The sequence below is a fragment of the Zootoca vivipara genome, chromosome 6 (genome assembly GCF_965207765.1).
Source record: "Zootoca vivipara chromosome 6, rZooViv2.hap1.1, whole genome shotgun sequence".
Taxonomy (NCBI): Eukaryota; Metazoa; Chordata; class Lepidosauria; order Squamata; family Lacertidae; genus Zootoca; species Zootoca vivipara.
This window is the reverse complement of record NC_142589.1, coordinates 22,658,971-22,682,940: the sequence shown is the minus strand read 5'-3', so window position 1 is coordinate 22,682,940 and position 23,970 is coordinate 22,658,971. Positions and strand designations below refer to the sequence as shown.

The 23,970-nt window shown below is 46.5% G+C and overlaps 1 protein-coding gene across 2 annotated transcripts in view; it reads left to right on the top strand.

Annotated features, from left to right (window-relative positions):
- The first annotated feature begins 17,030 nt into the window (after positions 1 to 17,030).
- Positions 17,031 to 23,970, top strand: part of CAMTA1 (calmodulin binding transcription activator 1) — a 671,800-nt gene continuing 664,860 nt past the window's right edge. For both annotated transcript variants that reach the window (XM_060276129.2, XM_088671772.1), the window contains exon 1: positions 17,031 to 17,156. In XM_060276129.2, the coding sequence (XP_060132112.2) occupies positions 17,132 to 17,156 (25 nt within the window). In that variant the 5' untranslated portion in view covers positions 17,031 to 17,131. The remainder of the gene's footprint in view (positions 17,157 to 23,970) is intronic.

Sequence of the window (23,970 nt, the reverse complement as noted above, 5' to 3'; positions counted from 1 at the left end):
ACCTACAAGATGAAATTCAGCAGAGATAAATGCAGCACATTTTTTTTTTCTAGAAAAAGCGGTGCTGGAGCTCTCTGGTTAACTTCTCCCTCGCTCTCTTACAGTGGCAATGGCACCCACCTGAGCTGAACTCTGGCTGAAAAAAAAGTCCTGGATAAATGGAAAGTTTTTTTAATAAAAAAAATTATATATAAAACAAACAAAAAAACAAAGGCATGATGAACATTGGATGGGGTTCAGTAGTACCTGTGAGTAGGATCTTAGGCTGCTTGAGCAGGAACAGAGAACACAAGAAGTGACCGCTCTCTTCTGCACCGGTCAGCAGGGTGCCCTTAAGAGTCCTGTGTCCAGTTCTGCGTGCCACATTTCAAGAAGGACATTGACAAATTGGACTGCACCCAAGGAAGGGTGACAAGGATGGACTGGGGTCTGGGAACCAAATTAGAATATGAGCAATGGTTGAAAGCGTTTGGAGAAGAGACAATTAAGGGGAGACATGATAGCAGCCTTCAAATATCTGTTACAGGGGAGATGGAGATGATATTCTCTTTGCTCCAGAGGGCAGGAGGACTAGAATGGATGTTCGGGAACTGCAGGGAAGCAGATTTCAGCTAAGCAACAGAATCTTGTCGGTAATAAGGCAGGAACTAATCAGCAGCGGGACAATCTACCTGCTCTCTCTCTCTCACTAGGGGATTGAGTCAAAGCCTAAGAACATAAGAAGAGTCTGCAGGATCAGGCTGATGGCATCCTGTTCTTACAGTGGCCAGCCAGATGCCTGTGGGAAGCCTGTAAAGAGGATCCAAACACAACAGTACTCTCTCCTCCAGTGACTCCCAGCAACTGGTATTCAGGAGTATTTATTGCCTCTGGAGGCATCCCGCAGGCATCATGACTACTAGCTGTTGATAGCCTCCTCCTCTGTGAATCTGTCCAATTCTCTTTTAAAGCCATCCGAGACGTAAATTCCATACTATGCGTTGCATGGACTTTCTTTTATATGCCACTCTATTCTGCCTTGGTCAGACCACACCTGGAATACTGTTTCCAATTCTGGGCAACACAATTTAAGAAGGATGTTGATAAGCTGGAACGTGCGCAGAGGAGGGCAGCCAAGATGATCAAGGGTCTGGAAACTAAGCCTTATGAGGAGTGCTTGAAGGGGCTGGGTATGTTTAGCCTGGAAAAGAGGAGACTGAGAGGAGATATGATAGCCATCTTCAAATATCTTCAGGGCTGTCACATGGAGGAGAGAGCATGCTTGTTTTCTCCTGCTCTGGAGGGTAGGACTCGAATCAACGGCTTCAAGTTACAAGAAAGGAGATTCCGGGAAAACTTTCTGACAGTAAGAGCTGTTCAACAGTGGAACAGTCTCTCTTGGGAGGTTGTGGACTTTCTTTCTTTGGAGGTACAGGTAGGTAGCCGTGTTGGTCTGAGTCGAAGCAAAATAAAAAAATTCCTTCAGTAGCACCTTAAAGACCAACTAAGTTTATATTTTGGTATGAGCTTTCGTGTGCATGCACACTTCTTCAGATACATCTGAAGATCTGAAGATACATCTGTGTATCTGAAGAAGTGTGCATGCACACGAAAGCTCATACCAAAATATAAACTTAGTTGGTCTTTAAGGTGCTACTGAAGGAATTTTTTTATTTTGTTTCTTTGGAGGTTTTTAAGAAGAGGTTGGATGTCCATCTGTCATCGATGCTTTAGCTGAGATTCCTGCATTGCAGGGAGTTGGACTAGATGACCCTTGGGGGAACCTTCCAACTCTACCCTTCTATGATCTGTCCTGAATCTCCCAAAATCCAAGATCATTGGATGCGCATGAGTTGTAGTGCAGCAAAAGAGGGGAGGGAAACTTTTTATATCCGCTTCCTTGATGCTTTCATTGTATGCTGCATTGAGGACTCTACTTTGAGCCGGGGTTGGTCGTGATGATCTCCAGATGTCTCTTGCAGTTCTATAACATGATTCCGTGCCCTGCTCCGCCAGCTGCCTGCTGGGCTCCTCAGCATGGCCCAGCTTCTTTTTTCTGCATTACTGTTTCTTCCTGCCAGGCTCCAGGGCAGTTGAGTAATGGTCCCCCATGTAATGTGGGCAAGCGGAAGCTGTAAAAATGGGTGTCAGAGTATTACCTGTCATCAGAGCCCATTGCATCTTGCAGCCTCTCCTAATGGGCTGACATATATCTTAAATAAGAGATGCAGGAGAGCGCTGAGAGCCGCAGAGCTCACCATCGCAGAGCCTCGGTCTCTTGGCACGGCTGATGCATAAACAAGGCCCCTCCACTAAACAGTCTGTATTTTCAAGGTCTTTTAGCAACGTGGGGAAGAAATCCCCCCCCCCGCCCATCACTCTCGTTTCTCCTATCTAAGCAGATGAATTGCACCAAGTACTTGGACCGTGACCCTCTGCATGGAACGACGGAGGGACTTTGGAAAGGAACCTGCTCACATTTCTGCTCAAAATGTGGGGCTCCTTTGAAACGTTTCCTCACCCCCCCGTTCTTCGGTTCCATTTCAGACTTTCTCCTTTTGCTTATTTGCTGCATTTATAGACCATCTTTCTGCTAAGGCACCTGGTGTGGTTCTTTTGAGGTTTTTCTTTTTTTGCAGTGCCAAAGACTAGGTAGGTAGGTAGACAGACAGATTCAAACAGCTGCACAGTAAAAGGAATGCATTCTTTCTGCATATGCTGTCTACATTGCAGATTTGTGCACGGGAAATTTTTTTAAAGTTGTGTACAGATCTGTCAATAAAAAGGAAACTAATTAGGAGCCAGTTGTGTAGTGGTTGGGGGGTGGTGGTGGGTGGCTGAACTTTGGGGTTCTTGGAGGGACCCCCCCAATTCTCCAGGCATTACACTCAGATCATGCACACCTAGTTCAAGAGATGCCTGGGGTCTCAACTTGGGGCTGGCTGCTTTGCCAGGGGGCCGACTTAGGACACTTTGCCCCCTTCCATACAGAAGCTGGCTGGGCTGGTAGCTGACTCTCACATCAACATTGGCACATGGGCTAGGCAGAAGTTTTTTTATGCTTCTCTTGACTAGGAAGTCAGCACAGCTTCCGCTCTTGAGGGAGACTCAATTCTGGTGCTAGCTTGGTAACTGAGAAACTTCCTTTGCCAAGGCTGTAACCCTTAAACAGCCACTAGGGTGAAGTCCTGTTGTTCTTAAAAGGACCTCCCTCCCCCCCCCACTTCCTTTTGCAGAATTCCAACTGTTTCCTCCAGCCCCTTCAGCTGCACAAGAACATTCCAATTCGTGGTGCAACTTATCGCAGCAGGATGGCCTGTCAGGGCTGGTCAGCTTGCAAAGGAACAACAACACTCCATCCATTTCTTCGATTTTAACTCTGCTGCTTGGTTGAAGCCTTCGAAGGGGCTCACAATCAAATGATCAATTATGGAACCACCAAGCTTCTTGGGCTTGCCCATTGTAAGGTTGGCAGTTCGAATCTGCATGATGGTGTGAGCTCCCATTGTTTTGTCCCAGCTCCTGCCAACCTAACAGTTTGAAAGCATACCAGTAGGAGTAGATAAATATGTACCGCTGTGGCAGGAAGGTAAATGGCATTTTCATGGGCTCTAGCAGTTGTCACAGTGCTCTGTGTGCCAGAAGAGGCTTAGTCATGCTGACCACATGACCCGGAAAGATTTCTGTGGACTAGTTCTGGCTCCCTTGGCGGAGATGAGCACTGCATCCCATAGTAGAATTCGACTGGACCTAACTGTCCAGGTGTCCTTTACCTTTACCTTTTGCAATTCTATGATCCGGGAGCTCCAGAACTCTGAAGAGAACACAGTGTTAGGAGTGAGTCCAGGATGGGTGGGTAAGTGGCGCTCTGGTCTAAACTACTGAGCCTCTTGGGCTTGCCATTCAGAAGGTTGGCGGTTCGAATCTGCGCAATGGGGTGACCTCTCGTTGCTCTGCCCCAGCTTCTGTCAACCTAGCTGTTCGAAAGCATACCAGTGCAAGTAGATAAATAGGTACTGCTGCGGCGGGAAGGTAAACGGCGTTTCTGTGCACTCTGGCTTCCGTCACAGTGTTTCTGTTGCGCCAGAAGCAGTTTAGTCATGCTGGCCACATGACCTGGAAAGCTGTCTGTGGACAAATGCCAGCTCCCTCGGCCTGAAAGCCAGATGAGCGCCCCAACCCCATAGTCGCTTTTGACTTAACTGTCCAGGGGCCCTTTACCTTTACCAGGATGAGTGGGATGTTCTTGACCTAGTCTCAGTTGCTTCCTGTTTCTGGGACTTTTTAGCCTTCTGGCTAGGAAATAACACAGGTTTGCCTTGGATGACTCACAGCCTACATCAGCCTTCTCCAACGGGGTGCCCTCCGGATGTTTTGGACTAAAACTCCCACTGGCCCCTGGCGAAAACTTCTGTCAAATGATCTAGAGGGCACCAGGTTGTGAAGGTCTAGCCTCAATGGAATGGTCAAGAACAGGCATCCCCAAACTGCGGCCCTCCAGTTGTTTTGGCCTACAACTCCCATGATCCCTAGCTAACAGGACCAGTGCTCAGGGATGATGGGAATTGTAGTCTAAAACATCTGGAGGGCCGAAGTTTGGGGATGCCTGGTCAAGAACTATTGGGTGGAAGGAGCACATAGAGTGAGGAGGAGAAGTCCAAGATGCCGTGTTTACTGAAATGTCAGCTGTGTAGGAGAGTACATGCTGCATACAAAGAAAGATCATGGGGAAGGAGATTCTTGCCAAGGTATTGCCTCTTCCTCTCCGCGGCTAATAGTTGACCAATCCACCTGCCCCATGCAGGCCCCTCCATGTCTTTGCAAACAACCCCCACATCTGCCGCTCCGACAAGGTTTTCTACCCTTGCTCTGTCCCAGGCTGCGATATTTAATATTTAACCATCTTTATTCGGTAAATAATTGATGCGCTTGTCTCAGCAACCTCAGATCAGCAGCCGGCTTTATTGTTGACAACAGGGAAATGTTCTCCTGCTGTCCTTAACTGTTTGTTACATATGAACTTTGGGTCTCTGGATATATGAGAGCATCTCTTCCTGGATCCCAAGGCCACACACCTGGCTGCCCCAGCTCTGGGAGACGTGGGTGCCGGAAGGATGAGTGCCTGGCCCTGGAGGTAACACAAGAGGAGAAGCAGGTGGGCAGCCCAGCAGGTGGAGAGGGGAGGAGCTCGGCCCACACCTGAGCAATGAGCCTTGAGGAATCAGCAGATCTGTAGTGCAAAGCAGAATCCTATGAGCAGCCTGCTGTACTCCTCTCTGGCCACTTTCGACTGTGGCGCTGAAGAGCAGGCAGAGAGCAAACAAGCAGGCTTCTTCTGTTTGTGCCCGGGCTGATACCAGTGTGATACAGATTCCTCCATTCAAAACCTTTACTGTAATTCATTACTGGGAGGCAGAGAAGCAGTTGCAAAGGAGTGTGGGGCTTGGGCATATACCAAGGGGTCTCTCTCTATTTGCCATCACTTTCTGCCCTGGCCCCATCCCGTTCCCCCCTCGAAGATAGAGATGCATACCCATCAACATTTCTCTGATTAAAATAGGGGTGTCCTATTCTATTATTATTACTATACCCCACCCATCTGATTGGGTTGACCCAGCCACTCTGGGCGGCTTCCAACATATCTAAAAACATAATAAAACACCAAACTTTTAAAAACCTTCCCTATACACTGTGCAGGGCTGCCCTCAGATGTCATCTAAAGCAGAGGTAGGCAACCTAAGACCTGTGGGCCGGATGCGGCCCAATTGCCTTCTCATTCTGGCTCACGGACAGTCTGGGAATCAGCGTGTTTTTACATGAGTAGAATGTGTCCTTTTATTTAAAATGCATCTCATTCATTCCCCCCCCCCCCAAAAAAATAGTCTGGCCCACCACATGGTCTGAGGGACAGTGGACCAGCCCACGGCTGAAAAAGGTTGCTGACCCCTGATTTAAAGGTTGTATAGGTACTTATCTTCTCGGCTCGGGGGGTAGCATAACTCCATATCTTCCAACGTTTCTCCGATGAAAACAGAGACATCTTAAGGAAGAGATCAAATCAGGATCAAATCAGAAACCGGGACAGCTTCTGTAAATCTGGGACTGTCCCTGGAAAATAGGGACACTTGGAAGGTCTGGAGATGTCTCCTATGAAAGATTAAGAACACAGTGCAGACTTGGGGACCTTGAGAGTTCACAAAGGCTTGTCCCCAGCACCCTGTGATATATGAAAAAAGCACTTGCTGTTTGCCACTCTGCTTTGAGTGATAGGGTGGCCTTTTACAGTACTGTATATGGACATACCAGCACTTGTTTTTAAGCCCAATGCAAACCGCTGATTATCTGCTGTTGCCTGAATGGCCATATCTCCTGCCTCCCTGCCACCCACCAACACGGCTCGACAGGCATCCTTCCCACAAAACTATCACCTCAAAGGGAAGCATGTTCTCTGGGCTGTGCTGAAAATGAGCAGCAAGCCTGCACTTATTTGGACTAAGAATGGAATGTGAGGAGCAGCTGAAAGCATTCAATGTTGGCACTAAAAATCTTGCTTTTGAGCGGTGAGAGGGAAACGTGCTTTTTTTGAAAGTAACATCCGAACTGCCCCCCCCCAACTGCAGCTCCTTTGAGATGGCACCCACATCCCCCCACAAGTCCGACATGCCTGCCTTGGGGGAGGGATTTGTTGTGCAAACCGCAACAGATGGATAAGCCAAAAAGTGTGAATGGATATTCCCAACTTTGTCATTGACCCTTTTAAATGGAATCCTTTTTATTTTGTTTTCCTCGTGGATGTTCAGTTTACTAAACCTCCAAAGCAAGTCTCTGAGAAGCACCTACTCTTCCCCTCTCATTTCTGCCATATCATCACATTAACCCAATTAACCAAGCTTATCCTACAGCTGCCATGGAATGACAATGAGGAACAGGGGGCGGACTGGGGGGGGATATCTTTAAACATTTTAACCTTTCCAAGAAAAGAAACCGAGCAAGGAAACTAACACAAAAACCCTCCCCCACCCCCCCTCATCTGATGAAACACCAGAGTCCTTCCTTTTTGGGCACCAGGAAGCAGGCAGGTATTTAACCCGTTGCCTGCATAAGCTCAAGACAAAGTGGAGCCATCACATACATGCAGGCAAATTCTAGAGATGCAGTGTCAGGCCTCCCAGGTTCGCATGCAAGGCAGTTGTCTGGTCTGCAGCCCCTCTGGCCCAATGAAAACCACTGGATCCTGGTCTAAACCAGTCCATGCATGGAACCAGAATGAAACAAGACCTTCTCTACCGCCCTTGAAGAAGAACCTCAGCACATGCTGGGGCAGGCCCCCCAATGCAGCCCATTTAGAGAGTTTGCAGAGGTAAGAAATCTGGTGCCTGCCCCCAAATTGGTCTCACCCCCCCCCACTCTAGATCCTCTCTCTCCAGACCTCAGCAGTAAAAGGGCCAATGAGCTGAGCTAGGACCAGGGAAGGGCCAGGGCTCAAGTCCTCAAGCGGCCATGAAGCACACTGGGTGTCCTTGGGCCAGTCGCTGTCTCTCTCAGCTTGACCTACGGTACCTCACAGGGTTATTGTGATGATTAAACAAGGAGGGGGGAGATCCATATATGCCACATTGAGCCCCTTGGAGAAAAAGGTGGGATATAAATGTGATAAAATCATAGAATCATAGAGTTGGAAGAGACCACAAGGGCCATCCAGTCCAACCCCCTGTCAAGCAGGAAACACCATCAAAGCATTCTGACATATGGCTGTCAAGCCTCTGCTTAAAGACCTCCAAAGAAAGAGACACCACCACACTCCTTGGCAGCAAATTCCACTGCTGAACAGCTCTTACTGTCAGGAAGTTCTTCCTAATGTTTAGGTGGAATCTTCTTTCTTGTAGTTTGAATCCATTGCTCCGGGTCCGCTTCTCTGGAGCAGCAGAAAACAACCTTTCTCCCTCCTCTATATGACATCCTTTTATACAGCGTTTCTCAACCGCTGTTCCCCGGCACACTACTGTGCCGCGAGACGCTGGCTGGTGTGCCGTGACGTGAGAAGGGCGATTTATCCCACACCCCCATCTTTGCCTCGCTTTCTCCCGCCCTGCCCGTGGCTGCAATGAGCTTGACCCGCCGGAAAGCAATATTTGGCAAGTGTTTCTTACAGTCATAATTATAATATAGGGCGGCAAAGAGTTAATTTTTTAAACTTTTTTAATGGTGGTGTGCCTCGTGATTTTTTTCACGGAACAAGTGTGCCGTGGCCCAAAAAAGGTTGAGAAACACTGCTTTTATATATTTGAACATGGGTATCATATCACCCCTTAACCTTCTCTTCTCCAGGCTAAACATACCCAGCTCCCTAAGCCGTTCCTAAGGCATCGTTTCCAGGCCTTTGATCATTTTGGTTGCCCTCCTCTGGACACATTCCAGCTTGTCAGTATTCTTCTTGAACTGTGGTGCCCAGAACTGGACAGAGTACTCCAGGTGAGGTCTGACCAGAGCAGAATACAGTGGTACTATTACTTCCCTTGATCTAGATGCTATACTCCTATTGATGCAGCCCAGAATTGCATTGGCTTTTTAGCTGCTGCATCACACTGTTGACTCATGTCAAGTTTGTGATCTACCAAGACTCCTAGATCCTTTTCACATGTACTGCTCTCAAGCCAGGTGTCACCCATCCTGTATCCTGTGCTCACAGACCGTTTGCTTAATGATCTGCTTTAGAATCTTTCCTGGTATTGATGTCAGGCTGACTGGGCGGTAATTGTTTGGGTCCTCTCTTTCCCCCCTTTTGAAAATAGGGACAACATTTGTCTGCTGTGACTTCGCCTGTTCTCCAGGAATTTTCAAAGATTACTGCAAGTTGTTCTGAAATCACTTCTGCCAGTTCTTTTAATACTCTTGGATGTAGTTCATCTGGCCTTGAATACATCTAAACTAGCCAAGTATTCTTGTACTACCTCCTTACTTATTCTGGGCTGTGTTTCCCCTGCTGAATTATCTGCTCCATATTCTTCAGGTTGGGCATTGTTTTCTTTTTTGGAGAAGACTGAGGCAAAGAAGGCATTGAGGAGTTCTGCCCTTTCTCTGTCCCCTGTTCGCATTTCACCATCTTCTCCTCTAAGTGACCCCATTGTTTCCTTGTTCTTCCTTTTGCTGTGGAAGCCCTTTTTGTTGCTTTTAACCTCTCTAGCAAGCCTGAGTTCATTCTGTGCTTTAGCTTTGCTGACTTTGTCTCTACACATGCTGGCTATTTGTTTGAAATCCTCTCTGGTGATTTCTCCCTTTTTCCATTTTTTGTACTTTTAAATCTTAACTCAGTTAAAAGTTCTTTAGATAGCCACCCTGGCTTCTTTAGGCACCTTCCATGTTTCCGTCTCATTGGTATTGCCTGACGTTGTGCTTTTAATATCTCCCTTTTAACAAACTCCCAACCATCATGAACTCCCTTCCCTTTAGTATTACTGTCCATGGGATCTCACCTAGCGTTTCCCTAAGTTTTCTGAAGTCGGCTTTCTTAAAGTCTAGGATTTGAGTCTTAGTATGCTTGGTTGCTCCTTTCTGCTGAATAATAAACTCCAGAAGAGCATGATCACTCCCACCTAATGATCCTGCCACTTCTACCCCACTAACCAGGTCATCACTATTGGTTAGGACCAGATCTAAAATGGCTGATCCTCTTGTTGCTTTTTCCACTTTCTGGACAATGAAATTGTCTGCAAGGCCAGTGAGGAATCTGTTCGACCTTATGCTCTTGGCTGAGTTTGACATCCAACAAATATCAGGATAGTTGAAATCCCCCATTACTACTATCTCACTTCCTTTTGAATGCTTGGTCATCTGTTCCAGGAAGGCATCATCTGTGTCCTCAGTTTGGCTTGGGGATCTATAGTAAACTCCCACAATGAGATCACTGTTATTTCTCTCTCCCTTAATTTTGACCCAGATAGTCTCAAATTGGCTTTGAAGTTTTAAATCCTGGATCTCTTCATAGGTATACACATCCCTGACATATAACGCTACTCCTCCTCCTTTCCTGTTTGGTCTGTTTCTCTGAAATAGATTGTATCCCTCTATTACTACATTCCAATCATGAGACTCATCCCACCAGGTTTCAGTGATGCCTATTATGTCGTATTTAGTTTGCTGTACCAAGAGCTCAAGTTCATCCTGTTTATTTCCCATGCTCTGTGCATTAGTATACAGACATTGAAGACCATTGTCTCTTATTTAAGGATATTTTCCTCCCACCACTAGGTCTGTGTGCTGTTTGCTCCATTTGGTCCTTGACATTTGGATGATCATCTTCAGCACTTGATAGACTCCTACCTTCAGGACCACTGTCTACCTCCCCCACATAAGTCAGTTTAAAGCCCTCCTGATGAGGTTTTTGAGATTCATGGCAAAAACATTCCTCCCAACCTTTGTGAAGTGCAGCCCATCACTTGCCAGAAGTTCATCTTCAAGAAACTGCAGACCGTGATCTAAGAATCCAAACCGTTCCTGTCTGCACCATTTGTGAAGCCAGTTGTTCATTTCCCCTATTTTTCCCTCTCTCCCTGGGCCATGTCGTTCAACTGGGAGGACAGATGAGATGACAATTTGTGCATTTAATTGCTTCAACTTCCTGCCCAGAGCCTCATAATCACTTTTGATCTTCTGGAGGCTATGGCTTGCAGTGTCATTGGTTCCCACATGGACCAAAAAGAAGGGGTATTTGTCAGTGGGTTTTATGATTCCTTGCAGCCGTTCTGTTACATCTTTGATCTTGGCCCCATGGAGACAGCACACCTCTCGAGAAATAAATAAAAACAAACTGTGGGTGACTCCCTGCAAAACGAAAGCGAATATAGAAGTCAAAGGGCAGTTTTTAATGTTAGTTCTCTACTGGCAAGGTATTTATTTTTGCAAAGAAAATTTATATGGTCTCATTTTTCCTACCACTACCTCCTCCTGAGTTCAACTCACTGAGCTCCCAATTGCTTTGTGAGCAGATTTTCCAGACTCAGTCCACCGCCGTCTCTGGGTGCACTTCTGACTGTCACTTCAAACAGGGGAAGCGAATTCTCATTTGATCTGACAAACAAGCTGGACGATTTCCATCTCTGACTGTCTGTCTTCCCTCCCCTCTGCACCCCTCCCCAAATTTGCTTCAGTCATCAGCACAAATAAAGAAAAAAGCCATGAAAACCAACAGGTCGTTGAGAAAGGGAAGCTCATTCTCCAGAGGCACAGAAGGGAAGCGATCCCTTTTGAGCGTTTAGTCACACACATCAAAGGAAACAAGCGTTTCCATCTTCATTTGCATTGTGAAGGCATTTGATGTGGTCCAGTTCCAAAGGTGCCGCTTGAGGAGGCAGCAAGTGCCTTTGACGGCGCTGGGGAGCAAAAAGCAGCCAGGCAAGGAGAAGGAGAAGGAGAAGTGGGAGATGGCCCAGTAGTGCCAAGGCACTCTGCATCGCCAGAAAAGGACAGAGCAATTTGCTTCCTTACCAGGGGTGGGGGGACTCATCGAAGCACGGATTCCTTGACATCTGCGATGGGAGTGCTGGATTGGCACTGATCCCCGGATTCTTCAGCTCTTGAAATGAAGGCAGTTTTAATCGCTGTCCTAAAAAATAAAATAAAAATGCATTGACTGTTTTCTACTCTGGAAAAAGCTCTGGAAAACGTGGCTCCTTACTAGGGAACGCTGGCATGTTGGGTTTTTTAAATTATTATTATTATATATAAAAAAATAGGATAGATGAAAGAAAGCCATTCTTCACACAGCACATAGTGAAACCATGGAACTCGCTCCCACAGGAGGCAGTGATGGCCACCAACTTGGGTGGCTTTTAAAGAGGACTGGACAAATTCATGGACGAGAGGGCTGTTGATGGCTGCTAGCCATGGTCAGAGGCTATAATGGTCCTGAATGCCAGTTGCTGGAAACTGCAGGAGGGGAGAGGGTTCGGGCTCAGCTCCTGCTTGTGTTCTTCCCGGAAGAAGCATCTGGTTGGCCACGTGAGAAAAGGAGGGTTGGACCAAATGGGTCTTTGGTCCAATAGGTCTCTTCTTACATTCTTTTGAAGTCCCACATGCCCCCAACTGGTTGGTTCAGTCTTAGGCAGAGGAGAAGGACCATGGCAAGATGTGTGGCACATGTACATGCTCGGGATTCTGGGAAGTGTTGTTAATCTAAGCCAGGCATCCCCAAACTTCGGCCCTCCAGATGTTTTGGACTACAATTCCCACTGGCCCTGTTAGCTAGGGATCATGGGAGTTGCAGGCCAAAACATCTGGAGGGCCACAGTTTGGGGGTGCCTTATCTAAGCACACGCAACCTCTTCAGGTGAGGTGTTGACTTCACCACGACCCCCTCTGAAAAGAATGTGCCCCAGAAGAACTCCATACCCTCCAACATTTCTCCAAAGAAAATAGGAATGTCCTATTCCATGATGATGATGATAATAATAATAATAAATATATGGGCGGTTTCCAACACATATAAAAACGTAATAAAACTATATAAGGCTGCCTTCAGATGTCTTCTAAGGGTTGCATAGTTACTTATCTCCTTGGCTCAGGGGTCACAGAACTCCATACCTTCCAACATTTCTCCGATGACAATAGGGATGTCCCACCATACCCTCCAACATTTCTCCAGTGGAAACAGGGACGTCCTAAGGAAAAGTGGGTCCTTCTGGGATCAAATAAGAAACTTTACAGCTTCTGTAAAGTTAGGATGTCCCTGGAAAATCGAGACACTTGGAGGGTATGGAACTCAGCAGGAACTTCCATGCCCTGCACTGGAGGTGTAAAGCCATCATGGCAGAACAGCTGAACTTTTGTCAGCTGGTCTATCATTAGTGATCTCTCAGGGAACCCCAGTTAAAGATGCCCCTTAATACAAGAGACACTGAGCACCATGAACTTTGAAAGCTTTGAAAGAGAAGGTTCATGATTAAATAGATTCCCCAGCCTTCTCAACTTTCCCAGCAAAGAGATTCAGACAAAGCAGGAATGGCAAAGAGATTAAAACTTACTTCCTCACAAGAGACATGACCAGCTTCCCTATTCTTTTAATTTTTTTTAGCCCTATTAGAAACTAAGATGTCAAAGAGGAGGCTGTAGAACAAATTAATACAGTAAACTGCAATTAATCACCTGCGCTAGATTGTATGCATTCAAGAATTCAGCAAGATTTTAAGAATTAAACAGCTGCGCGGCTTGAAGGGAAAAAAAGTAGAAAGTTAATCTATCATTAAAATCAGTTCTCATCCTGGAGTGTAGCCAGGGCTTTGCTGATCTGTTTGAAAAAGGCCTGAGGGTAATCTTGGGAATGGCAGACCAGTAAGCCTGACTTTAGAACCAGGTAAATTAGCTGCAAAAAATAATTAAAGATGGCATGGTATGATAGGGGCAAAGCAGCAGGGCTTCTGCAAAGGGAAAAGCTTTGCCTCTCCAGCCTAATAAGATTCTTTGAGGGAGCCAACAACACAGCGGATAAAGGGCTGCTGGCAGATAAAATTTATTAGACTTTTCAAAAGTCTTTGATAAAGTTCCTCACAAGAGGCTATTAAGAAAACTAGGTAGTCATGGGGTGAGAGGTAAAGATCTGTTATGGATTAGAAACTGGCTAGGAGATCGCTAGGAAACAAAGCAGGAATAAATCTTCGATGGGCAGCAAAAGGAAGAGATTAATAATGAGGTACTCCAAGTATCCGGAGTCTGACGGCTAGTTCTAAATACATGAATATGTTATGAAAGCAAGTTGTTAAAATCACATCAGCTTTGCAATGAAGAGTATTCTGCTGGTGCCTAGCCAAGCTGTTCCTAAATTTATGAAATAAACTACTAAAGTATATGGAGATGTTATTAGGCAAATTTCTGTTTGTGTATAAAGGTGCAAGCTATGGTATTACACAGGGTTCTTCAGCAGGGAGATGATATCGCTCCAGGTTCCCTACTTTCACAGTCACCTTCCTGGTGAGGAGAGGAAACTGGGGCTTTATAATGTTAGGTGCCACCCCAATTTCTGGGGAATGAGAGATTCCAGGGGTTCCAAGTGGTTTTTCCCAGGGTTTGGTTTCCTTTGGTTTCCTTCTGGTCAATGGAGTCTGTGGTGTTTTTAGAATGTATGGATTTATTTGCACAACCTGTGCAGAGGATGGAGGGGCTCACAGCATTAATGCTACAGCAGAACTTGCTTTTCTTTTAGGTTTCCAGACCTAAACCAAACCCAGCTTTGGATCCAGCACGGAGCAAGATCGGGCTCTGTCTCCGGCTTCCAGCATCAGCCCAGCTCTCTCTCACATATTCTCATGCACAGCCCCTTGGGTTTTTCTTTTTTCCCATTCTAGGATAAGGTGGCATCCCACCCAGACCCGCCCATTTATCTCTATAGAAACAGAGCAACCTCTTTGGCTATATTCAATTGCTGTACTTAACTTGCCAGCCAAAACCTAAATTACCTTGACAAAGGAATTGGTTTGGCAGGCTTCCTCTTATACATTCTCTGTTGGCAGCTTCAAGACTGCAGGTTTGGAAGGAACCCATGGTATCATCTATACTGACCCCTCCAAACTCGTAACGATAATATTTCCTTTCTTACTCATAAGGCTCTCCCTCTCCCTCCCTCTTTGGCCATGCAGTTAAGACTATTATGAGGGGGGGGAATCAGCCTGTGAGAGAAGAGTAAACCAAGAAGCAACTAGAGTGTATGTCGAGCGAGGGGATACAGCAGAGCTCATCAGTATATATATAAATCCCCATTTGGCCATGAGGTTCCCGGGGTGACCTTGGGCTGGTCCCAGCCTCTTAGCCTAACGCACCTCACAGGGTTCTTGTAGTGTTATTTCATTGAGAAAGGGGAGAACCATGTACACCATCTTGAGCTCCTTGGAGGAAAAGGTGGGACAGAAATGCAACCAATAAATAATAAAAAATACGGTTTCTGGGCCTGCGAGTATATGTGGAATTTTGAGCAAGTGCTGTGGCAATCACAAAACAGCAAAACAGGAAGGTACCACTTAGCATGCACACTGCTTGGTCCCACTTTCTGGGGTCACATGGCTTTGGCTTCCAGGTTCTGGTGATATCTTGTGAGAGTCCTGTACGGAGGTCTTGCACACCATTCCTGAGACCCCAGTAAGTGAGGCTCTTGCACAATCTCACCACAGCTGCTTCTCTGGCAGGGGTGCATCTGTGGAGGCGTGCCTTGGATTTCTCCTGGCATGCAACAAAATGTAGGCATGTTCAATGTAGGAGGGACTGAGCCAGGTCAAACTGAGCAGGAAAAACAAAAAAAGGCCTCTGGTGCACTTGGATTTTGGAGGGGATATTCACTGAGACCTTTCACAAGCACCATAGGAGAAAATGGCAGGGACCCCTGGGATAGTGATAAGTTTCTTTCACTCTTCCATAGAACCCAGTGGGCTCATGCAATGAAGCTGAATGAGGAAAGACAAAAAGAAGGACTTATTCACAAATTGCAGATGGAGTTCCCTACGCAAGATGGATGTTACAATGAATACGATTTCCCAGCTTTTGAAGTACAGAAAACTGAAAAACATCTGTTGCAACTATGCATCCATTCCTGTGGCATAAAATATAAACATATTAGGGCTGCAACTTTAATAAATAGGGCAGATTTTATCTATTAAAATATGTTTTGAGCCACTAAAAAGGTACTTGGGTTAATAAAACCCAAAACTTTAGTTTGAAAGTTTCCTGTACAGTATAAAGCTTGCAGGACCAGGAGGTGCTTGGCTGAGGGGTGGAGGGCTCCTGAAATTAATCATGGTTGTATTACCACTACCACTTTCAGTCCTAAATGTATGTTTTAAAATTAAATTAATCATTGCAACAATTATAATGGTGATAATACTAACAGCCGTCCTAACATTATCATTTTTAAATGGAATACCGGTACAGTAGTTGTTATAACAATAAAAAATTATAATTGCATCAGTAAAAAATTATAATTGCAACAATGAAATTAATCAGCACAGTAATAAGAAAAACAGGCACAGTAATAAACAGATAATGCAATTAACACAAAGCACAATTAATTAATTAATGTATTAATAACGATAATTTTATTTGCTTTTTGCAAATAAGGACCCATGCAGACACCAGCCCCTCCAGAACAGAGCAGAACAGCCAATGATGGCAGGGACCATGGGAGATCCTCCAATCGGACAGAGATCTAGACACTTTCAACCATTGAAGTAAACCACTGAGAGGAACCCTTGGTCAATCAGAACTGAGGATTCGCTCCGCAACCCGCCCCCCAATTGGTCACAGTGCCCCTTTTGCGCCTCCGCCAATCAGCGGCTTTGTTTAGGGTTAACAAGGCGAGCAGGGGCGTGGCTGCCTGTCAATGCCAGCTGTCCAATAGGAGCGCGCATCGGATTCCAGCCCCCGCCTTCATTCTCCCTCTCTGCTCCCTTTGGGACGCTGCTCCCTCCCTCCCTCCGGCGTCGCGCTTCCTCGCCCTATTCGCTGCCTCGCATTTGCGTCACGGTTTTTCCCCGGTGCATCTTTCCTAACGTCCTCATTTGGCACGGCTATTGGCTGAACCACCTGCCATCAACCCCCTCCGCACCTTTCTAGAGTCCTATTGGCTACTCTCCCCACTCTAGAGAGTCCCTCTGCCTCTCCCCGCTCCTTTCATCATGGCCGCACTAGCGCCTCTGATGCGCTTCCCTCCTCTTCTCCCACCCACTCGCCGACTTAGTCGCCCATAGGCCGGTGCCGGTGCCAGTCAGGCCCATCCTCCCTTCCGGCTCGCCTCTGCTCAGCGAGGGTTGGTGGAGACAGGCATCAGTCCGCGAAAGGCCCAATGGGAGTGTCGCACTGCCTGTGAGGCGGCGGCTCGGGGGGTCGGTTGGCTGGCCCGGTATCGGAGGCGGCGGCGGCGGCGAGGGGACACAGGCAGGCAGGCAACAACGGCGGCAGGGGCTGGAGGTGGACGGCAGGGGGGTAACAACAGTGGCGGCAGCAGGGGAAAGAGGTGGGGGGGCCTGAGAGAGAGGGAGCGGAACCGGAAATAGGTCGGCAGGAGGAAGGGGCGGGGGCAGCAGGCGGTGGCGGCAACGGCAGCGGCGCGCGCGCCTGCCTGGATCCCGGTCGCGAGGAGGAGGCGGCGGAGGAGGATGTGGCGCGCGGAGGGGAAATGGCCGCCGAAAACAAGCCGGAAGGTGAGCTGTGAGGGATGGGAGGGACGGAACCGAAGCGCCGGCAGGACCGACCCGGCTGGCTTCACTGACTGATGGAGGGGACGGCGGGCGGGTGGCCGGGAGGGCTGAGGGGACACGCGGCGGTGGCGCGCAGGCGGGAACGCGCGCGCGTAGGGGGGGGGAGCCCCCTCCCTCGAATTCCGCTCCCGCCGCCTCGCGCGCGCTTCCTCCAAATTTCTTCCAAACCAGCCCTGTCTCGGCTCGGCGTCTCGGGTCGGTCTCCCGGCCCGAAAGTTTCGAGGAGCTCTTGCCGCTGCTGAGGGGAGGGGTCGGCGGAGGGGGCAGCCTGGGGGCGGGGAATGGCCGGCCAATGGGAGGGGGGGCGAGGAGAGAGGGGGCGCGCGCGCGCGCGCGCAAACCTCTCCCCCGCCTCTGCTCCTGGCGACCCTCCGGAATAGGATTCCGCCTCTCATTGCCTTGCATGACAAGTGAGGCGGGGGTGGGGTGGGAAGATAGAGAATCGGGGGTCTTCCCTAGGCGAACGGGGGTTTGTCCCTGGGGTGATGGTGATGGAGTGGGTGTCCGCCTTGAGCTGCAAGGAGAAAGCTGGAGGGGCGCAAAAAGAGAAGAGTTCGGCGTGGGAACACAAAGCATATATACATACATACATCTGTGCCTCTTGTTTGTTAGGCTGGGGGGTGGGGTAGGAAGAAGCACTTTAAGGCAGAAATCAGAAAGATTTGCCTTTAGATGCTGAATACCTAAAAGAAAGAAAAGAAACCCCTAGAGGTGACGTCTGCCTGCTCCGTGGAGCGTGTTGGAGTTGGCATGTCCCGCGATTTGGGCTGGCCGGCCAGTTCTGTCAGTGCACTGTGATGACGTGCAAGTGGGGAGGGTCGGGTGGGTTAAGGTCCTGTGTGCTAAGAGAGTGGCTGTCTGGCAGCTGTGACATGCTCATACACCCCTGTGCACACTAAAGGCATAAGCAGCATCTTTCTCTGTGTGAGGATTGCAAGCGGACAAGCCCTGCCTTTGAACACATGGTTCACCTGCCAGGGTTTGCCAGGCAAAGGAGCGACAGAGCCACCTGTTCTCCTTGTCAGTGGAAAGGTCTGTGAAAGTCACTCTTTGCGTACTGGGGAAAGAGCACTGGCACTTTTCTCTCCAGTCTCTGGCACTGGAAGGTTGTGATTGCCCTGACTTCCTTTCGTATATTTAAGCAGGACATGGGATTGGTGCCTTTTCGTGTTGGGATATTGCTGACCCACAGTAATTTGCCAATGGCAAATGCAGATGAAAGTGGGTATTTACTTGTCAGTTTGGGAGATCTGTGCCTGATTGCAGACAAGGACACAGACACTCTGCTGTATGGTGTTGGTGGGACAGGCCTGCTTACTGAAGGCAGGGTAAGGTTTGAGCCATAGTGAGGTCACAGCAGACGTTGCTATTTGTGCAATTGGAGGGAAGGGATGTCTGACTTCTCCAAATGTAGGGAAAGAGAGGCATAATTGTGCCAGCTCTCATGCTGGGCTGTGTAAGATGTGGTGGAGTAAGGGGCAGGGGAAATATATGCATCCAGCCTTTTTATGTGGGGATCCAGTTTGCTGTTGTCACTGACAAGGGCAAGGCCTTGGAACATTAAAAAATATGACCCTGTTGATCCTTGGTAGCTAGCATGGGCAGAGAAAAGTGCTCTGGTACATGCATGATTAATATGCGCGAGAAAAAAACATCAATGTTGTGGACCAGAGAAAGAGGCAATGTTCTGGGCAGCCAAGGGCATGCCTTAAAAGGTAAGCTGGAGGCCAGACCATCCTTTCTGTTGGTGGGTGTGGGTGGGAAACTGGATAAATTAAGTGGAGGACAGGGCCTTGCCTCTCATGGCAGCTGAGGCATTACCATATTGCTCCAAATAGTCCATCTATTGCTGCTGTTCAAGGAGAAGGTACGGTATTGCTGCTTAGAGGTGCAAGTGGAGGCTACAGCAGTGTCATGCACGTAGGTATTTGGCATGCACAAGTAGAGACGCAGCCGTTTGTACAGAAGAATGAATATGTGTGATTTAAATGTGTGCTCCATGGGCCATCTCTGGGTAGCACAGGCACACCTATGTGGATGGACATTCCTCTCCCCCTCTCCATATAGAGAAGTAAATAAATTTGATGGCATTTACCCAACTTTATGCTTAGGTTTGTAATTGACCCATATCCGCTTGTTTCCTTATGATGCTTCCCCTTGTTGCTTCCTCTCTCTGTGTTATGGCTAGACATGTGAGCCTAGTGGGGTATGGGCTGGCTATTCAACCCTTGGTTTACTACCTCTTCTGCGTCACGCTGTGAGACATCTGAGAGGGGACATGTTTTTAATGGGGTTGATTGACTGCTTTCAATTTACTTTCACCTCTTGGCACCATTTTTTTCCTCCTGTATATACTTCAGTCACAGGTGCAATATGGCCTAATTGATGCTGAGCCATAAGAATCTTAATATGCCTCCCTCACCTGTAGGCAGGTGTGTTGGTGCTATCCATTTAGGAACATTGGAAACTGCCTTCTATTGAATCAGACACATGATCCATTGAACTCACTTGTCTACACTGACTGGCAGGGGCTCTCCATGCCTGGAGATGCTAGAGATTAAACATGGGACCTTTCACATGCAAAGCACTGAGCTACGGCTTTTTTGTGTGTCTTGCCTTATGGGAAGGACTGATCCTGCCAGTGTGTGTTCATTATAGGACAGACAACCACAGTAGTCCATGCAAAGTTAAAGCTGGGGCACATGCATCCAACTGTACCAGTGTTTCTTAGGGAAAGGGGCTAGGCATTCTGGGTAACTTTTCAAAATGGGGATTGGTTACCATCTACTACGGAGTAGTACTAGCGCATTAGTAAAGCACATGCTTTGCAGCAGGCACCTCTGATTAAATAATCTTAAGTAAGAAGGTTTGGGGGAAACCTCTGTCTGTTGGAGACCTTGGAGAGCTCTTGTCAGTTGGAAATGGTGTAGATCATATTGAGCTAGATGGACCAGTGGGCTGTGGCTCAGTGTAAGGCAGTTTGAGATGTGGGAATTGCCATTCATAATAATATGCCCACTCAATAAACATACCCAATGTGTGATGTTATCAAACACCCCCCACTTTTGTGTGTGCCTATTCAGTTTAAGAGACCAGGCAGAACTGGGAGACTCCTATGTCTTGTGCCCCTGTCATGAGCTAATTAATAAGCAGGTTCTTTCAAAAGATCACTCAGAGCTAGTAGAAAGTGGTGGAATTAACCACATGTTACATTCAAATTCTTTTCCAGCAGTGCAGTATTTTGCCTTAGTGGCACGACCTCCCTCCCTCCCTCCCTCCCTCCCTCCCTCCCTCCCTCCCTGTTGTTGTTTATTAAATTTGTATACTGGGCTTCAGCTGAAGATCCCAGGGCTGTTTACATGTGTTATGTATGTACTTTGCAATCATATATGTGTGATGTATGTACTTTGCAAATCAATCAATCTGTTCTAATGCTTCAAATATATAAATGTGCATAACTTGTGTCTACATGTCTCCATCAGAAGGAATTGCTCAACACATATCTTCCTTGCATATGTCCTTGTGTGTCTGTCTGTTAAATATTTAGGCAATAATCCATGTGCATGCCATTTTCTTGGTGTGGGCTAAATTATTTCGGTCCCACAAAATATTTGGAATGTCCAGTAAGCAGAGGAGTTTCCCTTGTTTTGAGTCAATGGGTTTAGGGTTTGCTTTGGGGTATGTTGGTGCAGGTGAGATACTGGTGTCAAAGGCCTAATATTCAAAGTAGTCTAAAAATGAGAATGAAAAACAACAACACACCTGTGCTTGGGATATGGTATCTGAGTTGCTCCGACTCATTCTCAGGTGGCTCATTTTATGTATTACAAATTAGCATTCAACTTCTTTTTGATCGAGAGCTAAAACTTTTAGCGGAACTAAAATAAAGTTGGTATGGTGCATGTTCATGCTTTAAACATTACTGCACAATGGGAGAGGTGTAGTATTTGAAATGGTGGCAGTAGTAATCAAGGACTCTAGCCAGGCATAAAATGAGGGATCAAATTGTTTGTTGTTTACAGCATTTTAAAGAAATAAATTTTATATTAAAATCAAATTGATTTTGTTAATGAATTCTCCACAAGTGTTTGAACCTTTTGTGTAATGTACAAAAGTCTTATTGAGATGTCACCTTGGTCTTGGAATTAATTGGAGCTTAATAGGTAAAAAAAAATATGACTTGTGAGGGGAAGAGGTAAAGCCTGTAACTTTTTGGTGAAGTTGCATGAACAGAATACGGTTTTGAAAATCGGAACACGAGGCTTTTATTGCATAGCCACAAGGGGGTAGTGATGTACTGTCAAAGAAATTTGTAGTGTATTGGCTGATCCCTTTAAGAATGTTTTAAATATACACATTGGGCTAATATATATGAATGCTAACTCTGTGTTTTGCAAGTAAAGGTTTTAAAGGGTTAAACACGTCCTGTCTTTATATAGGCTGTGTAATGCTGGATGGTTAAATGTTCTTTTCTGTGCTTCTGTAGTCATACCTGTGTACACTTGCCAAGGCATCGGTTGCAATCAAAGTTGTTGTTTTGCATATTGCATTTAGAACTTCAAAAGTACTAAGGTGGCATGAGGTGAGGTGGGAAGCTGTGCCCAAACCTTAACCATATGGATATGACAAGTAGGGGATGTTTACTCTTGAGATTAAAAAGCAGGTTCCAAACAGCAAAAAAATAAACCATATGTGAATTGTTTTCTTTTGTTCAAGGTTTTCATTCATTTGCATAACTTTGTCAGAAACATGCAACATCGCCTTTATTTGTACATTGCTAGCAGGGCTGGAAAGCAACTTGAAATCTCTAGATGTAGTCAATGGGTTTTCAGTCGGTTGTACGGTAGTATCAAATGTCACAGAGGAGGACTTGCACCCAGTCAAACTGTTGTGGCAGGGTACATGGGGCCCTGCATGCTGGAATGGACTTTGGAGGTCTGAGGGAGTGAAATGGCACATGTTCTCTTTCCTTATGGAGATGCTGCTGAAACAGTATAGAATGTAATGGTAATATGTGTTTGCCTTAATAATAGAGAAGGTGAAGAATGTTTTTTTAACATAATAGGTAAAAGGATGCCATTCAAACTCTTCCACCAGTTTTATAACTCTTGTGCTTTAAAATACCTCATTTGCAACTGCACATATTCAGCTAAACATGTAGTTATACAATGACCCACATCTTTCCCCCCCATTCACAAAATCACTGACTTGAGCTCCCAAATTCATGGCTTCTGCACGTCCATTTGCTGTGCGCTGTGGAAGTTTCGGGATAATCGAGCTTGCGTAGGTGAGGAAATGGAGAGGAAGATGCTGGCTTTGCCTTCTAAGATGCGCATAAGCATTTTCCTTACGTAAAAGGTTGTCTTGATGTCCTGTTTTGGTACAGGCATTACTTGAGGTGAATGAATTTCATGTGGGCTTGTAGTTATAAGCCATAAAGTTGCTTGAGTAGTGCTTAAAGCTTCATTCTTGTACAATGTTCAGGAAGTCTAGTTCTTTTGGGACTGCAACAGCTGTTAGTGTGTTGAGATGATTAACCTGCAAGGTCACTTGTTTCTTTGCTGCAGAAGGTCTGCTGTAAGCCTTGACATGCACCCTGTTTAAGCAGGAAGGTGTCATGTAGTCTTGCCATGCCATGTGATAGTAGTGTTGTCATGTGATAGTCATGCATTGGTGTTTAGAAATGTCTCTTCATGTATTGCCCTTCCTCAGCTACATTCTTGGTCCTTGTAGATAGTAGATGTGAATGCTGGCATTTAAATTAATATTCAGAAAACTCTTGCTCATCATGAAACTCCTGTGAGCTCTCTGACATTGCCATATTCCAAACTGCTTGATCCCCACCCAAAAAGAACATTTTACCTTCATTTGTGTTTACTTTGTCTGTAAATTATTACATAATTTTAAAATGGGTTACACTGTCCTTTACAGTAGCTCAGACTGTTCTAGAAATCCTGGCATTAATTTGTTTTCCACTTAGTAAATATTTATTGTAATTTTAGTGAGCTGGCCTGTGGGTGGCCTTTCTCCCTCTTTCTTGGTGGGGGGGGGATGGCAAAAATTCTTTTTTGCTTTGCTTAATCACATGATACTTAACCTCTGTCAAAAGTATAAAGGGAGCCATTTCTCTCCTCTAATGATTGTACAAAGACGAGTATTTCACTAGTGGTTTATAATTGGAGATGCTGTTCCGGTTAACTTATAAAACTTAATGTTTAATAATCTCTGGACTTAACTGTGTGTGAAATCAAGTAGGCTGACCATTCTCAGGTCTGAGAATCTGACCTGAGCAGGAGAGCAAACTCCCCTTCCTGTAGCTTCCAGCGACTGATACTCAGAAGCACGGCTGCCTCCAGCCCTGGAAGCAAAGCACAGCCATCTTGGCCACTGATTGCCTTCTCTTTGTCCAATCCTCTTTTAAAGCCACCACTGTATTTTGTAAGCCCTAAGGCACCATGGATGAAGTGGAAAGCGCTGGTGCTAAGAAGGAAGTCATGTTTATCCATTTGTATTGAAGGGTGGCTGCCTCTTAACTGGTCTCTGCCACCCACAGCAGGGGTAATAAATGACAAGGGAAGGGGTGTCATTCTCAGTGGAGGGTTTTAGGGATGTTCTTGTAGTACAAGAGTCTTGCCCCTGTTGTGAGAATGGTTTGCAAGTATGGTTGTTAAATTGTTTTCTCCCCTTAGTATTTCTGTCTGGAGTGCTGTACTGTATGGCCTGGTGGCTCACTTGGGGTGGTGATGTACTTCCTGGG